General features: G+C 38.3%; 1 protein-coding gene across 4 annotated transcripts in view; it reads right to left on the reverse strand.

Annotated features, from left to right (window-relative positions):
- DOCK4 (dedicator of cytokinesis 4) overlaps positions 1-16,721 on the reverse strand; it is a 481,211-nt gene that overhangs the window by 69,737 nt on the left and 394,753 nt on the right. For all 4 annotated transcript variants that reach the window (XR_010945592.1, XM_067746757.1, XM_067746758.1 and 1 more), the window contains exons 27-28: positions 12,300-12,394; positions 1,639-1,714 (exon numbers count right to left, since the gene is read on the reverse strand). Coding sequence is in view for 3 of the 4 variants with exons in the window: in XM_067746757.1 (XP_067602858.1) it covers positions 1,639-1,714; positions 12,300-12,394 (171 nt within the window). In the remaining variant the exon portion in view is untranslated. The remainder of the gene's footprint in view (positions 1-1,638; positions 1,715-12,299; positions 12,395-16,721) is intronic.

The following is a 16,721-nucleotide window of genomic DNA, read 5'->3' on the forward strand; positions in this document are numbered from 1 at the left end:
TGTTGTATCCCAAGCTTCATGAGCTCTCTGGTACATGCTAAATGGCAGATGTTTTGTTTCTCTTATAACACGTCTGCGTGTCTCCAAGGAGGCTGAGGTATAAGTTGGATTACTTTACTCCTGTGTGATTTCATTTTTGGAACCCCTTTTCATGTAGAACTGAAAAAAAAGATACGCACACTCTTTTGGATATGCTAATTGCTTTAAATTCAGAGAGTATATAAAAATTCCCTACCAAGACAAATCTTCTACGTTCTCTTATACTAAAAACAGCATCAGAAAGAGATCAGAATAAAATTTCCAAAAATAAACCTAACCAAAAACATGGAGGACATCATGGAAGGAAACTACTTTTCTACTGACACCATGTAAAATTAAAGATAAATAGGAGAAATATTATAAAGAGTTAGTATCTTTTATACATAAAGAGCTCTCACAAATAAAAAAGAATATAACACTCCAAGCAAAATAATGAACAAAAATCAAGAACATATTCTTTACAAAATACGAATTTTAGTCAATAATTATTCAATACTAATAACTAGTTAATAACTAATAACTAATGAATAATAACATAACTAGTAAGAAATGTAAATTAAAGCAAAAAAAAATTGTTCCCTTTATCAAATTGCCCCCCTAAATTGTCTCTTCTAGTGTTGGCGTATATATAGGCAATCAAATATAATTGGTACAGTCTTTAACAATATTTTCACTTACAAATATTTATCCAAAGGAATAACTAGGAATATATGCCAACTTTTATTTTGTAAGAATACACATAAAAAGAGTAATTTATAAGAATAAAACAGTAGAAACAACTTGAATATTACAAAGTAGCACTGTGATTATGAAATTTTGATACTTTATTGTAAAGTATAAAGACATATTATGGAACCATTAAAATTTCACTGGTTTCTATTGTACTTTTTGTATTTCCTAGTTACCTGATAAGGACATTTTATTAAATGTTTAATATAAAAGAGGTTATTTTTAAAAGAATAAGAAACAAAGATGTAAAAAACATAAAACACCACTAAGAAGGGAAACCAGGATAGGCACTGCCCATTTTTATTTATCATTTCCCATTTTAAAAATGGTGTATCGAGAATTCTTAGAGACCCATGCATATCACATTACATTGCAGACTTACATAGAGATCTGTCTTAAAGAATCTTACTAATCTTTCATTTTTTATTTCTTTTCACTAATTCATTCTAAAAAATGGGAAGAAGGAGAAGTAAAGGAACTAAAGGGTTTACTTTGTAAATACATTCTTCACATAAACTCTATTTTAAAAGATGTCTTAAAAACATTATGCTCGAAGTTCTTTTTGTCATGCATGCATAGGGATCAAAAAGAATAAGAATTAAAATTTACAGTAACAATAAAGAACTTTCTCTCCTCTTAAGCACTATGATTTCCACCAGGTTGATAAACATATTTATAGACCTAACTTGTTCAAAAATGTAATGAAAAACTCTTCTAACATTATTCATAAACTAATAGGGCCCAAGATTAATTTGAGGCAGACAGAATAACTTTCTCTACTACTAAGAGAAAAATACTTGAGGTAATTTCCTGAGGGACAATGTGAAACCTTTTAGCCCAAGTAGGATAGTCATCTAAATGGATACTCACCTTATAATCAAAGTTTTCGTTTAAGAAGTTCTTACGAAGTGCATCTGACAGGTACAGAACTGTTGTAATAATAACGCTAGTGATAAAAGAGAATACATTTTAAGTTGGAAACCACGTTAGTGAAAATCATTTATCAGGCAAGAATAAAGTAACTAAGAAGAAAACCTTCAGTAAGCCTGTGGAACTATACTAGATAATTCATATTTGAAATAAAAAAGAGAACAGATGCCCAGGAAAAAAAAAGAAGGAAAAGAAATCCATCACTGATATGCAGAAAAATCTATGAATTCATATGACTCAGAATTATATTAATATCTTCATGTTTTGTAATTTGTAAATTTCCAAAGCAAAAATGATTGAATAAACCTATAATATTCTATATTTTATTAACATGGAAGAAAGTCAGACTTTTAAAAAATACAGAAAAAGAGATGGAGCCCAAAGATGAAATGGATAGGATAAAACGACAGACCATATTGAGTATTATTAGATATCTTCTCCTGCTCTCTCCCGTTTAAGGTGTTAGGGGGCATGTAAGAGCTATGGAAGTCAGATTCCTTCTCTCATGGTGACAGGATTGCCACTAAAGAAACCATTACAGACTGTGAAATTGTCTATAACCCAGTACTAAGCTATGTGAAACTGACAGTGAGTGTTACAGCAATTTAGAGGATGGGGCATCTCTGAGCTGGAGAAATTAGGGAAAGCCTGTCAGAGGTGGCATATACAGTCATATGTATTTTGTTAGGGAGATTAAAAAAGGAAGATTTGGTGAGTATTCTTGGTTAACTCTTGAGTTATCCATTTTGTTCAAAATCTGCTCCTTTTTACAGCTACAAGAGTATATATTCAAAATTGAATGTATTTCCAATTGGTTCATTTAATGTTAGATATAGCATTATATTGAAACAAGATAGGTCACTCCCCAAACCACTCAAAACCAAGCACCAACGTATAAATGATTGATATTTAAAATGTCTTTGGCCTTTTTTAAGACGCATGCATAAGTAAGTGCTTGTGATGTGATGAGACCCCAGCTCTCGTTACCGGATTTGTAACTGAAGGATATAGCCGTCTGACCCTACAGGTAAAGCAACATGAAACAAAACAAAACTCCCCCACCAACCTCACACCTTGGTTGTCCTACTAGTAAAATATAGATTAGAAGAGCATTTACTAATTACAAGAATATTTATAGTCTCTGAAGAACTTAAATGTTCATTATTGTAATCTGCTGGAAAACTCACTATTAGAGTCTCCTTGTGGGGCAGGAGAGGATTAGCGAGGCTAAGGAGTTGGATCGTTGAATGTGGAAGCTCAAGGTAAGAAGAGGAAAGAGAAGAAAATCACCATTTTCATGGGCACTTGCTCTACCATGAGCAAGCACTCTGTTACATACATGTGCCTTTTATATGTCATTTACATCTTTCAGTGAATCATCCTATGAAAATTAAGTATAAGTAAAGCCTATGAGATTGAGAAGTCCTGTGGTTTCTTCTCCCCTCTCAAATGGCAGATATCAACAGTGAATTTCCTATCAAAGAGACAAATCACCTGCAAGTAACAGGTGTGTAAAGTGGCAATTGTCCAGACACTGGTGAAATCAATAATGCTAAGTTTCCCAAGTAGTTAATTCAAATCTTACTATATGAAACTAAAGCTTACTTGTCAGAAAATGAAATGCTATCAGGAAAGGAAGGGACTCTTTGCCCAGCATCTAGTAGATTGTGGGGCTTCTAAGTTTATTTATTTATTTATTTACATTAAAAAAAATTATTTTATATTGGAGCCTAGTTGAGTAAAAATGTTGTGTTAGCTTCTAAGTTTAAAAAAGAAAAATTTGCATCCTTAACAAACGTTCTGCTTTGACATCCAATGGAGAAACACACACAGTCCCACCACATCTGAGTTTTACATCAAAAACCACCTTCTGGCCCACAACTCTAGCTTGGATTGTTGTTCAGAAACAATAACCTCTAATGTTAGTGAAACATGACATATCTGGGATTTGGGTTATTGTGCCCAATGCTCCGGAAAGGAACCACCAAACTCAATCTTCCAAGTGAGAGAGATTATTCCATGGCAAAGATTACTCACTTGTTATTTATATGCTGGGTCCCAAACACATATACAAAATCCACGGCTTCGGGCTTCCCTGGTGGCGCAGTGGTTGAGAGTCCGCCTGCCGATGCAGGGGACGCGGGTTCGTACCCCAGTCCAGGAGGATCCCACATGCCGCGGAGCGGCTGGGCCCGTGAGCCATGGCCGCTGAGCCTGCGCGTCCGGAGCCTGTGCTCCGCAACGGGAGAGGCCACAGCAGTGAGAGGCCCGCGTACCGCAAAAAAAAAAAAAAAAAAAAAAAAAAAAAAAAAATCCACGGCTTCTTGAACTGTGCTTGCTGGTAAACAATATGGAGCCTCTCTGGCTTTACGAAGGACCCGTGAGTCTCAAGCTGGCCGCTCACTGGAATCACTTGGGAGCTTTAAAAACACAGATGTCAGGATCACACCCCCAGAGATTTAATAACTGGGCTGGGGTGCGACCTGGACATCAGGATTGGTAAAGCTCCCCGAAGAGTCTATGTACACCCAAAACTGAGAAACACTGCTCTAGTCTTTTAAAAGTTAGACAAACTTTCATGGGTACCTGGTAATCTAGTTAAGATGCAGACTATGACTCAGCAGGCCTGGGATAGGGCCTGAGGTTCTGCATTCCTAACAAGCTCCAGGAGATGTTAATGTTGTTGATTCACGATCCACCCCTTGAAGAGTAAGGCTCTAGAGAGGTAGGTCTGAGTCAGAAGCACATTCCAAACAACACTGCTTCACATTCTCCTGCCTTCTAGAATTTTAGGCCGATGACTACTGTGGTTCTTTAATGGGTCTTGCATCCTTGCTCTGGATTGAACACCTCACCCTCTTATCTTATCAAGGCTGCTTTATCATCAGGCACAAGAGGTACAGGGCGCAGGGCCTTTGGAAAATCTTGAGTCCTGAAAAAGTGTTATGGAATCAAAAACTAAAACTGCAAAATAAAAACTAAAAGAAGGTTCATAACATGTCCACAGAATGCAACATTATCATTTTCATTAATTGTCTAATTTAATATTCATGCAACTTCTTTTATATTGAAAAAACTAGAGGTTACTTTTTATAACTTAACAAGAACTCCTAAGTAAACAGAAGTGCTGAGAAATCACAGGTAAATGGAATTAAATGATTTACTCCATAGGCCAATAATTTAAAAAGCAAACTGTAGAAATTGCTTTTCATTTTGGCATGTGGCATGTGGGTCTATTTAATGTTTGATATGATGAAAGGTAAGACCTCCAAAAATAAGACTCCTCAGGGCTAGAAAGATCTTAAAATGACTCTACTTCAATTGCTTTTAATTTATGCTCATAACATTCAGCCCAAGTCACAGAGGCAGCTCCCAAAGCTTTTTATGTCTCAGCACTAAGATAGTTTCCTGGCACACAGGTCTCCAAGCCAGCTAAAGGCATATATACATTATTACTCCTTCACTGTAGTGGATACCTGTAGCGTTTAAGGATTTTTCTTTACTTGTTCTAATTTATCCAAAACCGTGTGGCTCCTTTGGTTTTATTCTTTTACTCATGACTCAGTTTCTGAATATGGGAACATTTTAAATCTCAGCACTCCAACTCAACAGCTAAGAAAGCCCTTGCAATCTTTTACTACAAACGGTCAAAATACTGATGTCTGCTACAGAAATGCAGGCATAAGGATCACTTTTGACAGCCCTAATCTATGGCACAGCATGATAAATGTATACATAAAAGAGAAACTGGTGCAAAGAAATCAAAGCTTTCTTCAAGTTTTCCAGTTGCCACTTCATTCCTGGCATTTAGAAAGTAATTTTTAAGCAACGCTATGCCTCCTATAGAAACTTCATCTCCTATAAACTGTCCTTTTGAAAACTACTCCAACCTAATAATCTGCTGAAGCAAAAGCCCATCTCCATAAATTATAAATGGATTGACAGAAGCACCTTTTGGATAAACTTGGCATCAACAAGGCTGATGTTTGCGCACTGAAAAGCTATGGAGATCTAAATTTGGAGTACGACAATTTCCCTACAACCTGGCAGGTTAAGAGGGCAGAAGAAATCACCACAAAGACATTGAGGGCAGATAAAAATCCTGGACAGCCATCAGGGAAACTGATCTGAGCTAGTGGTCCTCAAATGTCAGTACATGAGCAACACCTGAAGGACACATAAGACTTTAGGGCCTCACCAGTGCCTACGGCTTGGTGAGATCGCACCGGGGCCCAGCCAGGTGATTCTGATGCATGTGACAGTTCATTCTGAGGTCTGGTGTTACAGATGGAAGAGAAGACAAACAAGGGTTGGAACTTGGAGAGCAATGACATTTGGGGAATTTGTCCTTGTTTAACACTGCATCACCAAGGGCCTAGCCCAGTGTTTGTTGAATGACTATAGCCTCAAACCTGTATTTAAATGTATGCTTTGTAATAATTACTTGCTGTACTAGATAATTCTAAAATGTAAAGCTTGTAGAACTTTTTATACTTTTCTATAGATATTTTGAAGAAGAGACTGAAATTAAGACAGGTAAAGCTGATGGAGAAAGGCACTCCAAGTGGAGAGCACAGAATCTGCCAAAATGGGGAAGAAGTTAAAGGATCAGTAATTTTGCTTTCGGTGAAGGAAGCATGCAGTGAGGGTGAGGTAAAAAGAAAGAACAAGAATTGAAATGGAAGAATTTTTTAAAATTCCTTGACCTCCTCCTCCAGGCAGTATTGGTAAAAAATCACTCATGTCACAAAAGCCTCAGTTTTTCTGACCTATTAGGCTTAAACCTTAATGTATTCTTGCCTTTCCTCATGTATTCATTCTCTCTACCAGCTCCTCACAACTCACCTGGAGATGCAGTGTGCAGGCAATTCTTGTGTAAATATTTGCTATAACTATCAAAGTTTTTGGTACATTCATCTCAGTAATATATAGTTTTGATAAAAATCACTATCTTTCCTCCTGGACAGTAAAAGCGTTTAAAGATAATTACCCTAATAGAAAAACACCACCATCAACAAAAAACAATAGTACAATGGGTGTTCAACAGATCAGCTACTCTAACATAAAACTTTTCATGGTCAGTGTCACATACTCTGTCTTCCTTCCTGTTACTATGGAAAAAGTATCAATGCTCCTAGCTAAGGCCAAGCTTCCTTGTGTGCACTAGATCAGTGCTACTCTGAGTGTGGTGAGCTTCCTTCATTGAGAAGTCTCACCACAAAAAAACAACGTCAGATGAACTAAACTGCATGCTTACACAGTTGATTTAGTTTCCAGTGCAAGCCGATGGTGGACAGGTGCCACCCCTTAGGAAAGCTGACAGACAGGCACAATGAGAAATACTTGCTCTCATCCCTACTTGCCTATCCAAGGACACCATTCCTTCACTTGGGCCTGATTTCTTTAGCACCATCAATATTTCTCTTTTCTGTGCCCTTCCTATCAGTGAACCAACATGCATAATATTCCAAATTTAGAAATGAATCCTAGTACTCATATCTCCTTCCAGATATAGCCCCATTTCTCTGCTCCCTTTTACAGCAAAATCTTCTAAAGAGCTGATAATTATTGCTTTCACTTTCTCAATTCCCATCTGTTCGCAAATTCACTCTAATGAGACTTTCATCTCCAACACTCCATGAAACAGCACTTGTCAAGGTCACCCAATATCTACACCGCACTGCCAAATCCCAGGGATAATTGTCAGTCTTCATCCTCCAACCTCCCAGCAGCTCTTGATACTCCTTCCTTCATGAAATATTTTCCTCATACGGTATTATACCCTTCTGGTTCTCATCTTTCATCACAGGCTACTCCTTTTCAGTCTCTGTTGCTAGTTGCTTCTCAACATTCTGGCCTTTGAATGGTTGGCATGTTCTAGGGCCCAGGCTTAAGTAGTCTTCTCTTTTCAATCTATACTTTCTTCTAGGGTGCTCTCATTCAGTTTGATGGCTTCAAATACTACCCAATGCTAGTGACCCTCAAATGTATGTTTCTAGCCTTGACTTCTTCTCTGAGCTCCATACAAGCATGTCCAGCTTCTTCTCCTACATCTCCACTTGGGTATCTAGGAGCATCTCAAACTTCTGTTCAATACAGGATTCCTCACCTCTCCCACCCCTAACGCTACTCCTCTCTCAGCATCTTCCATCTAAGTGAAAGGCACCATCATTTGTCCTTCTGTTCAGGCCAAAATTCTAAGAGCTATCTTCAAATTTTTTTCTCTCTTGCCCACAGCCAGTCATCTGCAAGTCTTATCATCTCTGTCTTCAGAATTGATCTTCTCACTACCTTCATTGCAATCTACCTATTCAAGCCATCATCATCTCTTACCTGGACTGCTGTATTAAGCTCCTAACTGGTCCTTCCTGGTTTCTCTCTTGTCTCTCTACCCCCTAATATCTGGACCCTGTCTTCTTCCAACCTCATTTTTACTTGTTCCTTCCCTCCTGACATTTCTGCCACACAGTCTTTCAGCTCCTTGAATGTGCCATCTTCACTCTGACCACAGGGCCTTTGTATATGCTATTCCTGCTGATAAGAACAGTCTTCCTTTGCTATCTGCCTGTTAACTCCTGCTTTAGATTTCAGCTTCAGTCTCACTCCTTCAAAAAAACTCCTCCTATCCTAGTCCAGAACAAAGTTCCTTTCATAACCCCTCTCATAGAACTGTGCTTTTTATCTCTATGACATTTATTTTTACACGTTAGACACTGGAAAATATGTACTGAATGAATAGGTCAATGAATGAATGGATGACCTTCCCTAAAAATCTTTGATTCAATAAATCACTTATTTGCTACACAGATCTCATTTGAACGCTAAACTGGTGAAGGCAGTAATCAGCTAAACAATTCAGTGTTTGGTGGGAAAAAAACACACACAAAAAAGTATATGTTTGAAGCCAAATGCACACAAGATAAACAAAATAAGGGCCTGAAATTTCAGCTGCAGGGCCAGGGAGTTTTTACTCTTCTCTGTAAGTAAGTCTGTTACAAGATTTATCTCCTTGAAAATATGTATAAAGCTGTAACTTTATTTTTGTACTGTATTTTGCAATGTGTATGGAAGGGGGTGGAGAGAAGCTTGTCTCAAAGTGTCCTGTATTTTTGGTACTTAATTTTCATCTCCCTTATGTTCTCTTTCTCAGATTGAGCAGTTGTCCTCATCCTACCAAGAAATTACAGTGGACAGGCACAATAGAGCTTTGCAAGCAGGCAGAAGTCAAGTTTCTTATCCTTGTGAAATTTAGCCTGGACGCACTTACTACGTTACACAATGTGAGACATTCAGGTAGAAATAAACAAAAGACCGTACTAATCGCCAGGTGTCTGTAGTCACAGCTTTCGGCAGGACTTCACATAAAGCAGAGAAGCTACAGGATTTGGGACAGCACAGTTGATGGAAGAAAGTTAAGGGCATTTAACTGACTTGAAAACACAGGAAGAAAGGACCAGCACATAACATAACATATTTTGCAGGATGAGCTATTCAGTTGAGTTCAAGTGTGGGGCAATGATGACTTCTCGGCCAGTTACTATAAATTTGACACGTATTAAGCAAACAAGTGGGTAGTAAAAGTGGGAGTTCAGGTTGAAATGCCTCTTTGAGGGGCCCTTATCAAATATTTGTCTAAGAAAGTTCGTATCATGGAAGAAAAGGTGGTCAACTTCAGGGACCTAGATCTAGCTTCTGCAACTTGCTTCTATACAGTTTAACAAAGTAAAAACTTTTTCCTTCTGGTGTGTGCTCTTTAACATATTTAAAATATCCTTGACACCTTTCAGAAATTTATTTTTCTACCAATATTACTGAGGTTAATATTTTTTACAGATAAGGCACAAACAGCCAAAGGCTCATCTCTGAACTACATTGCATTTAGAGCACAAGAAAGATCCCACAGGCTTTCATAATTTGAATGGGAAATGGCAGTTAAATGAGGAGAGGAGAGGGAAACTGAACAGCAAAGAGCAGGTGGTCTGTTCCAACCTGGCAGGTGCTTTACCAGGCCCTGGGGTCCTGGTCTGTGAATCAGGTTGGATCTGCCACAGCCCGTCATCGCCAGTGGAAACGTAGTGCCAGATTCCTATCGGCACTGACTTGGGTGGCAATGGAATGATGTTATTGCATTCAGCAAACGCTTATGGCCTTTTTTCTTGGGTTTGCTATGGGACTAATCTTCTGTTTAAATGCATTACACAGAGCTCATCTCTAACAAAATCATGTTCCTATTTGGTTAACATTATAGATGAAACTCTTGAACATCATATGTTTACTTAAAAACAGAATCTAGACTTCCAAGTCTTCTACCCACTCATGTGACAATAAAGTCTTCCTAAATGGAGTAGAGATTTTTAGGTGGGGCAGAGCGTGATGGCATCTCATATCAAAAGCCACATGGTTGCCATGGTTTTCAGAAGCTCAAGCACCGCCTTTGTACAAAAGGAACAAAATGTTAAATTTACTTTCAGTTTGAATTTCTGCCACTGAGAATTCTTTTTTTTTTTTTAATAACAGCTGCTGGTTTTCTTTCAATTTAATTAATTAATTAACTTATTGGCTATGCTGGGTCTTTGTTGCTGCGCGTGGGCTTTCTCTAGTTGCAGCGAGGGGGGGTACTCTTCACTGCGGTGCGCGGGCTTCTCATTGCGGTGGCTTCTGTTGTTGTGGAGCACGGGCTCTAGGTGTGTGGGCTTCAGTAGTTGTGGCTCACGGGCTCTAGAGCACAGGCTCAGCAGTTGTGGCTTGCGGGCTCTAGAGAGCAGGCTCGGTAGTTGTGGAGCACAGGCTTAGTTGCTCCGCAGCATGTGGGATCTTCCCGGAACAGGGCTCGAACCCTTGTCCCCTGCATTGGCAGGCGGATTCTTAACCACTGCACCACCAGGGAAGTCCCCCACTGAAAATTCTAATTCAACTCAAAATATCCCTCTGCACACAGGGCAGGCAGAATGGCCAAATGATGATGCTGTATGATGATGATGTCAGCAGCCTGGACCCCTTCCCATGTGGCTCCCTGGACCACTCCATAGCCCTTGCCAGGTACCCGGAATACTTGCTCTTTGGTAATAAGGGCAGATACATGACCAACGGCTCCCACTTAAATCTGTAGCATCTGGACATCCAGATGAAGAGATATTTGATTCTACTCACAGATATCAAACTAAATATGCTAAACTCTAAAGAGAGCTATTTCAGGAGTCTCAATTAGTCTTCAAAATGGAAAAGCTGTTTCTGTACTTATGTAAAATATAATATGCCATATTATACTGTTTGTTACTTCACCAAGTTTTTAACACAGCATTTTAACACCTCCCCGTTTATAAATGTATACTGCAGCAGAAGCCATATTAGGCATATCTAATCAAAATCAAACCCTATTTTCCTGAGGCTGTTACCACCATCATATCTGGGCATCTGGGGAGGACATACAGCATCCTTGGCCTATGAATAGATACCTGGAGAATCTAACCTTCATCCTAAGCATGGGAGTGCTGGGGATGGGAGAAAAGGAAGAAGGAGAGGCAGGCATATGTGGGCTTGAAGGAAAGAATGCTTATGAAATAGGGTAAACTACAAGTGTGGAGATCAGGCCACTTTCCTAAAACAACTTCATCTTCATTTTGTATCCTGAGATACTAGAGGCAAGAAGGGTGACAGCAGATAAATCCATGACACTGTGCCCTCCAGGAACAGCTCCTGCCATTCTGACCATCCCCTACTCTCCTTTCCTGACTCCTATTCATCCAAGTATTGACCTCAGATCATTCTACCTCCCCCGCCCCCCGATATACTTAATACAAGCTAATCTAATCAACTCTCAGAGATTCACTTTTACATCAATAACTTCCCATATGTCTGTATCTAGTTCTGAACTTCCTTCAGAGCACTATTTCAGCCTTCTGCTGGTCACATTTCTCAGGTGTATAACAGGATCTTCAATCTTCATGTGTCCCACTCAAGGGTCATATCTTATTCCCAGTGCTCAGTACATGGGAGATGCTTAATGGATTCTGCTGAGTTAAAATGAATTAAGAAAGATCAGAAACGACTCAAGTGTCCAGCAACAGGGCTGGTTAAATAAACTATGGTACGTCTAGTTAATAGAATATTATACAGCTACAAAAGAAAAAGAAACCATAAATGAATGAGGAACTTTCTATGTGTTGATTCGGAAAGACTGCCAGGATTTAAGTGAAAGAGAGATGTGCAAGGGAGTTTATCTATTGTGCTACCTGCTAGGCTCTGCATAAAGGAACAATGGAAGGACATGTTAGAAACTAATAAGAGTGGTTACTTCAGGCTGGGGGTAGGTGATAAATAAGGTAATGGGAGGGGGACTTCTCAAGGCATACTCTGTTATATTGTTTGATTTTGAACTATGTTAATATATTACCTATTTAAAACAAATAGTAATCATTAAAAAAAAACAAAAAATAAACAAGCAAAAAACCAAAAAATGAGTGAGAAATTAATTCAGAGGCAAAGAAAAAGAACTCCAGGATTTGGAGGTTTCAAACTTGAGACCAAAGTGAAAAGACTGTTTTGCAGTCTCCTCTCCCCCATGCAATGAGCTGCAGTTATTATCAATGTAAATGTCTTACTTGTTAGCCACCAAGCGCATGACAGTCCAGTCCTTTGGGAACATCTCTGGGCGTATCAATATTCGGAACACAGTAAATATCTGCAGCAGGAAATCCTTGGATAAGGAGGAAAGAGACAATTTTACTGAGTTATTATAACTGTCAACACACACACACACACACACACACACACACACACACACACAGTGCTGTTGTTACCATTTCCAAAGCAATAACAGAGAAGGGAGCCCTATTTCAATAGTTTACCCAGGAGAGGGAATCATTACCCTTCCCATTCTTAGCACCCAGCTGGTTTGCTACCCTTCCCAAATGTTCCTTTTTCCTTCTCTTTCTCATGCACAGTGGAAATGACTTTTGGTTTTTCTTCACAAGCTCCAAAAATGTAGGTTTTAGAAATAAAATGGAAAACTAGTTAACAGAAGATTAGCAGGGAAATGTATTTTCTTTCTTCTATTACAGTGTCCTAAACTTCAGAACTTTTCAACTCAAGAGAACTGTAAATGGTCCTGGTTCGATTTTGCTTTCCTTTAAGTGGGTGTCAAAATTGAGAAATGTTTTGCTTAAGATGATTTTATGTTCATTAAAAAGCATCTTAAGCAAAAATCCCATATTTCTTAGAGGGCATTCTGAAGATGCAGTATTAATGGGATGCATGCAGTTTTATAGAATCTGAGGGTCCTATGCAGAATAAATAGAAATAATGGATGTGCGCTAAGCTGAGCCCAGTGACAAGTCCTTAGAAGCTAAGAGAGTGTCAAGGTATTCTTCACAGAGATGCCATACCAGGGGGAGTGGTATTTACGGAGATGTTATCTTTAAACAGATCACCTGGAAACACTCTTGACAAGAAGCTATTGTCAGGCATGGAAATATTTCTTAAAACGTTACAAGAGATAGGTTCAAAGTGCTGGAGCACATTATATTTAACAAGGAATCAAGAAGATAACACACCGTAGGTAATGAATAAAATGGAGCTTGCCCTACTCCAAAAGAGATTGGCTCAATCTAGCTATCATTTAGATTTATTAACTAGAAAACTTAAAAAATTTTTTTGTAACTTAAGTACTGCTAGGAAAATATATTTAACAATCTGATTGAAGGCAACAGTATGGTTTTGCTTAGAAAAAACACCCCAAACACATGAGTTTTATTTATCAAACCCAACAATACATTATGTTAAGCACGTAAGCTGCTTGAACATAAGATTACGATTGTCACTCATACCATCAGAAGACAGAAAGATAGAAACTAGAAAACTAAGAAACAGGTGGGAGCTGTGTGTGTGTGTTTACATATTCTAACAGCTTTGATCAAACCCATAAATATTTTGACAAGAATTTATTTTAGCTTCTTTGGCTTCAGCACACATACGTTGATGTGTAGTATGTGCCATGTGCAAACATGCCCAATAGGTCATCTTTCTTTAAATGGCCAGACAGATCCTCCCTGTGTTGTCAGAATCACCAGTTTCCCAAATGTATTCTACTACGGGGTCAGATAATTTTGGGAAACACCTCCCATTCTAGCCCTCCCTTGGGATAGGAGGTCATTAGCTCACTAAAACTGTGAGAAGCCCTTTTTAATGCATTTCTAAAACTTATTCCAAATGGTTTTCTGGTTGACTCTTTTGAGTTTCCCAGACATGAACACATATAATCCCTGAGAAAAATGATGTTTGCATTTACCTTTCAAAGTGTTACAGCTCACTTTAGTTTCCTGTCTTGTTGCATTTGCTTAGATAGATATTAAAGAAAAAATCATGAAGGTGGTGAGTTGCTTGTTTTTTCACAGTCTACAAGTACTTAGGAATAGTTTAAATAAATTCTAAAATACTGATGTTTCATCTTTTCTCCTCCAATCTTTTAACGGAATTGGAAATTGGAGGCAGCACCCTTTGCGGGGGGAAATAGGAGAGTGTGATGTCCATTGCACTGAGAAAAAAATTGGCTGAAAAATTGGCGGCAGGAAGCAAGATATCTATCTTCTGGGCTAGCAACTTGGATCATTTTTTCGTAGTGCAGGGGACAAAGGTGACGTTATTCCAGGTATAGGAGCGGAGACAGACAACCTGTTTCTGTAACGTCTCATTTTTTTATTCCCACTTATCTCACAAAATATAATAAAAGGCGTGCCAGCATGGGACCTTGTGCCAATGCTTATGTATTGACATCAACCTTTATTTCCCTGAAGAAAACTTTTCAGTGTCTCAAGTAGGTTTCCAAGCTTTATCTACCTTTACAGAACCAAGGACATTCATTTGTAGAAACCTTACAATGAAAATAAAAGAACATTATACTGAGAATCAGGAAATCTAGATTGTAATCCTGCCTCGGTCATTAACTGGCTCAGTGACCTTGTTAATTTATTTAACCTCTCTGGAACTGAGCTCTGAGGAGAAGATTAAAAATAATTAATATGATCACGTATCTATTCATGCAGTATGCAAACATGTTTCTTATTTCTCAACTGTAGGCTAACGTTTTAGCAGATGGTAACACAAACACCCTCCACTGTGGTACTTACATGTAATTTAGTTCAGCAAGTATTTCTTGTCAGCTGCCATGCGACAGGTTACATTTCAAACTCAGTTCCAATGTTTTAAAGCACTAAGACCTGAACGCTAGATTCAGCATCCCCTCCCTTCCCTCCCCCAATACAATGGTATTTCCTTGTCTGTTCTGAGTACTTTTCAGCTCTGATTATTTCACTAAACAAGAACTTCTGCATAGATATGTGAAATTATTTTGCACACATAACGATAACTGAATAACAGATTTTTTTATAATCTAGAAAAAGAATACTGGTGTGATAATACTCCTGTTTGGACAGCACACAGAAATAAGTGTTTCATATGCCATCATTTCAAAATTGGCCGCCTGGGAGCAGTTTCTTTTCTGTTTGTTTACTTCAAATAGCACAACATGGTTACTTAACTGTATTCCGGTAATTATTCAAATAAGGGTTCAAAATAAAAAAAGACAAACAGGGAGGTGTTACTTTACAGAAACACTTTTTCTGCAGTGTAAAAGGTTCAAGTAAGAACGTTCATATGAAAACCTTCAAAAACAATAAAAAGTCTCACATTCAAATAGAAAAGAAAGCCGGAGCAGTTGTTATGATGTTACATTATCATTAACACTTATTCATTTATAAATATCGGGTCCTTTAATATGTGCCGGGCGCTGTGTAAGATGCTGGGGACACCTAGTGGGGTAAAATATACTCTTTCATTTATTCATGCAATAATATTTATGGAATGCCTGCAACATGCCACACCAGAGTTAAGTTAGTTGAATGTGACCTTTGCCTTCCTGGAGCTCAGAGTTTTGTGGGAGAGACAAATGCTAATCTATTTATGCACGTGGTACAAACCAGGATACATCTGAGGGCCAGGTATTCCACACAGAGGGAAGGGCACCTCCAAGCCTCAGACTCAAGACAGAGGTTGCCCAGGCTGCAAAGGGGAGTGGCAAGAAATGGGGCTGGTAGGTAAGTAGGGATAAATAAAAGATGGATAGGGACTTCCCTGGCCATCCAGTGGTTAAGACTCATGCATTCCAATGCAGGGGGAGGGGGTTTGATACCTGGGTGGGGAACTAAGATCCCACATGCCTTGCGGCACGGCCAAAAATTAAAAAAAAAAAAATTAAAAAAAAGATGGATAGATAAATAGAAAGATAATGATAAATAGGGACCAATCAAAGGTAAATAAATAAATACAAGGTAAATAAATCTCATACCTTTTCCCTGGTAAGCAGTTTGGAAATTTATCCCGAGGGCGATGTGGAGACACTGAGGGGCTTTATGCAGACATGTAAGAGGATCAAATTCTGGTTTTACAAAGATTTTCTGACTACAATATATAACACATTGTTTTGTGTTTACATGTACTATAGTATCAGAATAGCACAGACAGAAATCAGGTGTATGAAACAGAACTGGGAAGGCACAGAAGGAGGCCTTTTGAGATCATGAAACTTGAGTTAAGGGATTTGGGAAAAAAGCATCATGAGGTACATAGACAGCCTGCAACACTGTCTCCTTATGTCAAGAGCAATGAATGGGACAGAGCCTTCTAGATACACATTTCCTTTACTTATGATTTAGACTATAGTCAATCTTATTTTAAAATTTTGCCAAATATTTCAAATGTGTAACACCCTTGATGCAAGGTCTGAATTCAATTAAAGAGTGTTAATAATCGTTATCACATTGAAACTAATATCCTTAAAATTGACTATTTAAGTACATCATGCAAAAATAACTCTCAAATGGTCCTCAATCCTCAAGAACTATAGAACTATTTTTCTGTAATAAAATAAAGACTATAAGTTGAAATAACTGTATGGAAAAAGATGGCTTCTGAAGCAGGCAGACATTTATTATGAGGGTTGATTCATTCAACAAAGATTTAATGTTCCA

Source organism: Pseudorca crassidens, chromosome 8, assembly GCF_039906515.1.
Source record: "Pseudorca crassidens isolate mPseCra1 chromosome 8, mPseCra1.hap1, whole genome shotgun sequence".
In the NCBI taxonomy this organism is placed as follows: domain Eukaryota; kingdom Metazoa; phylum Chordata; class Mammalia; order Artiodactyla; family Delphinidae; genus Pseudorca; species Pseudorca crassidens.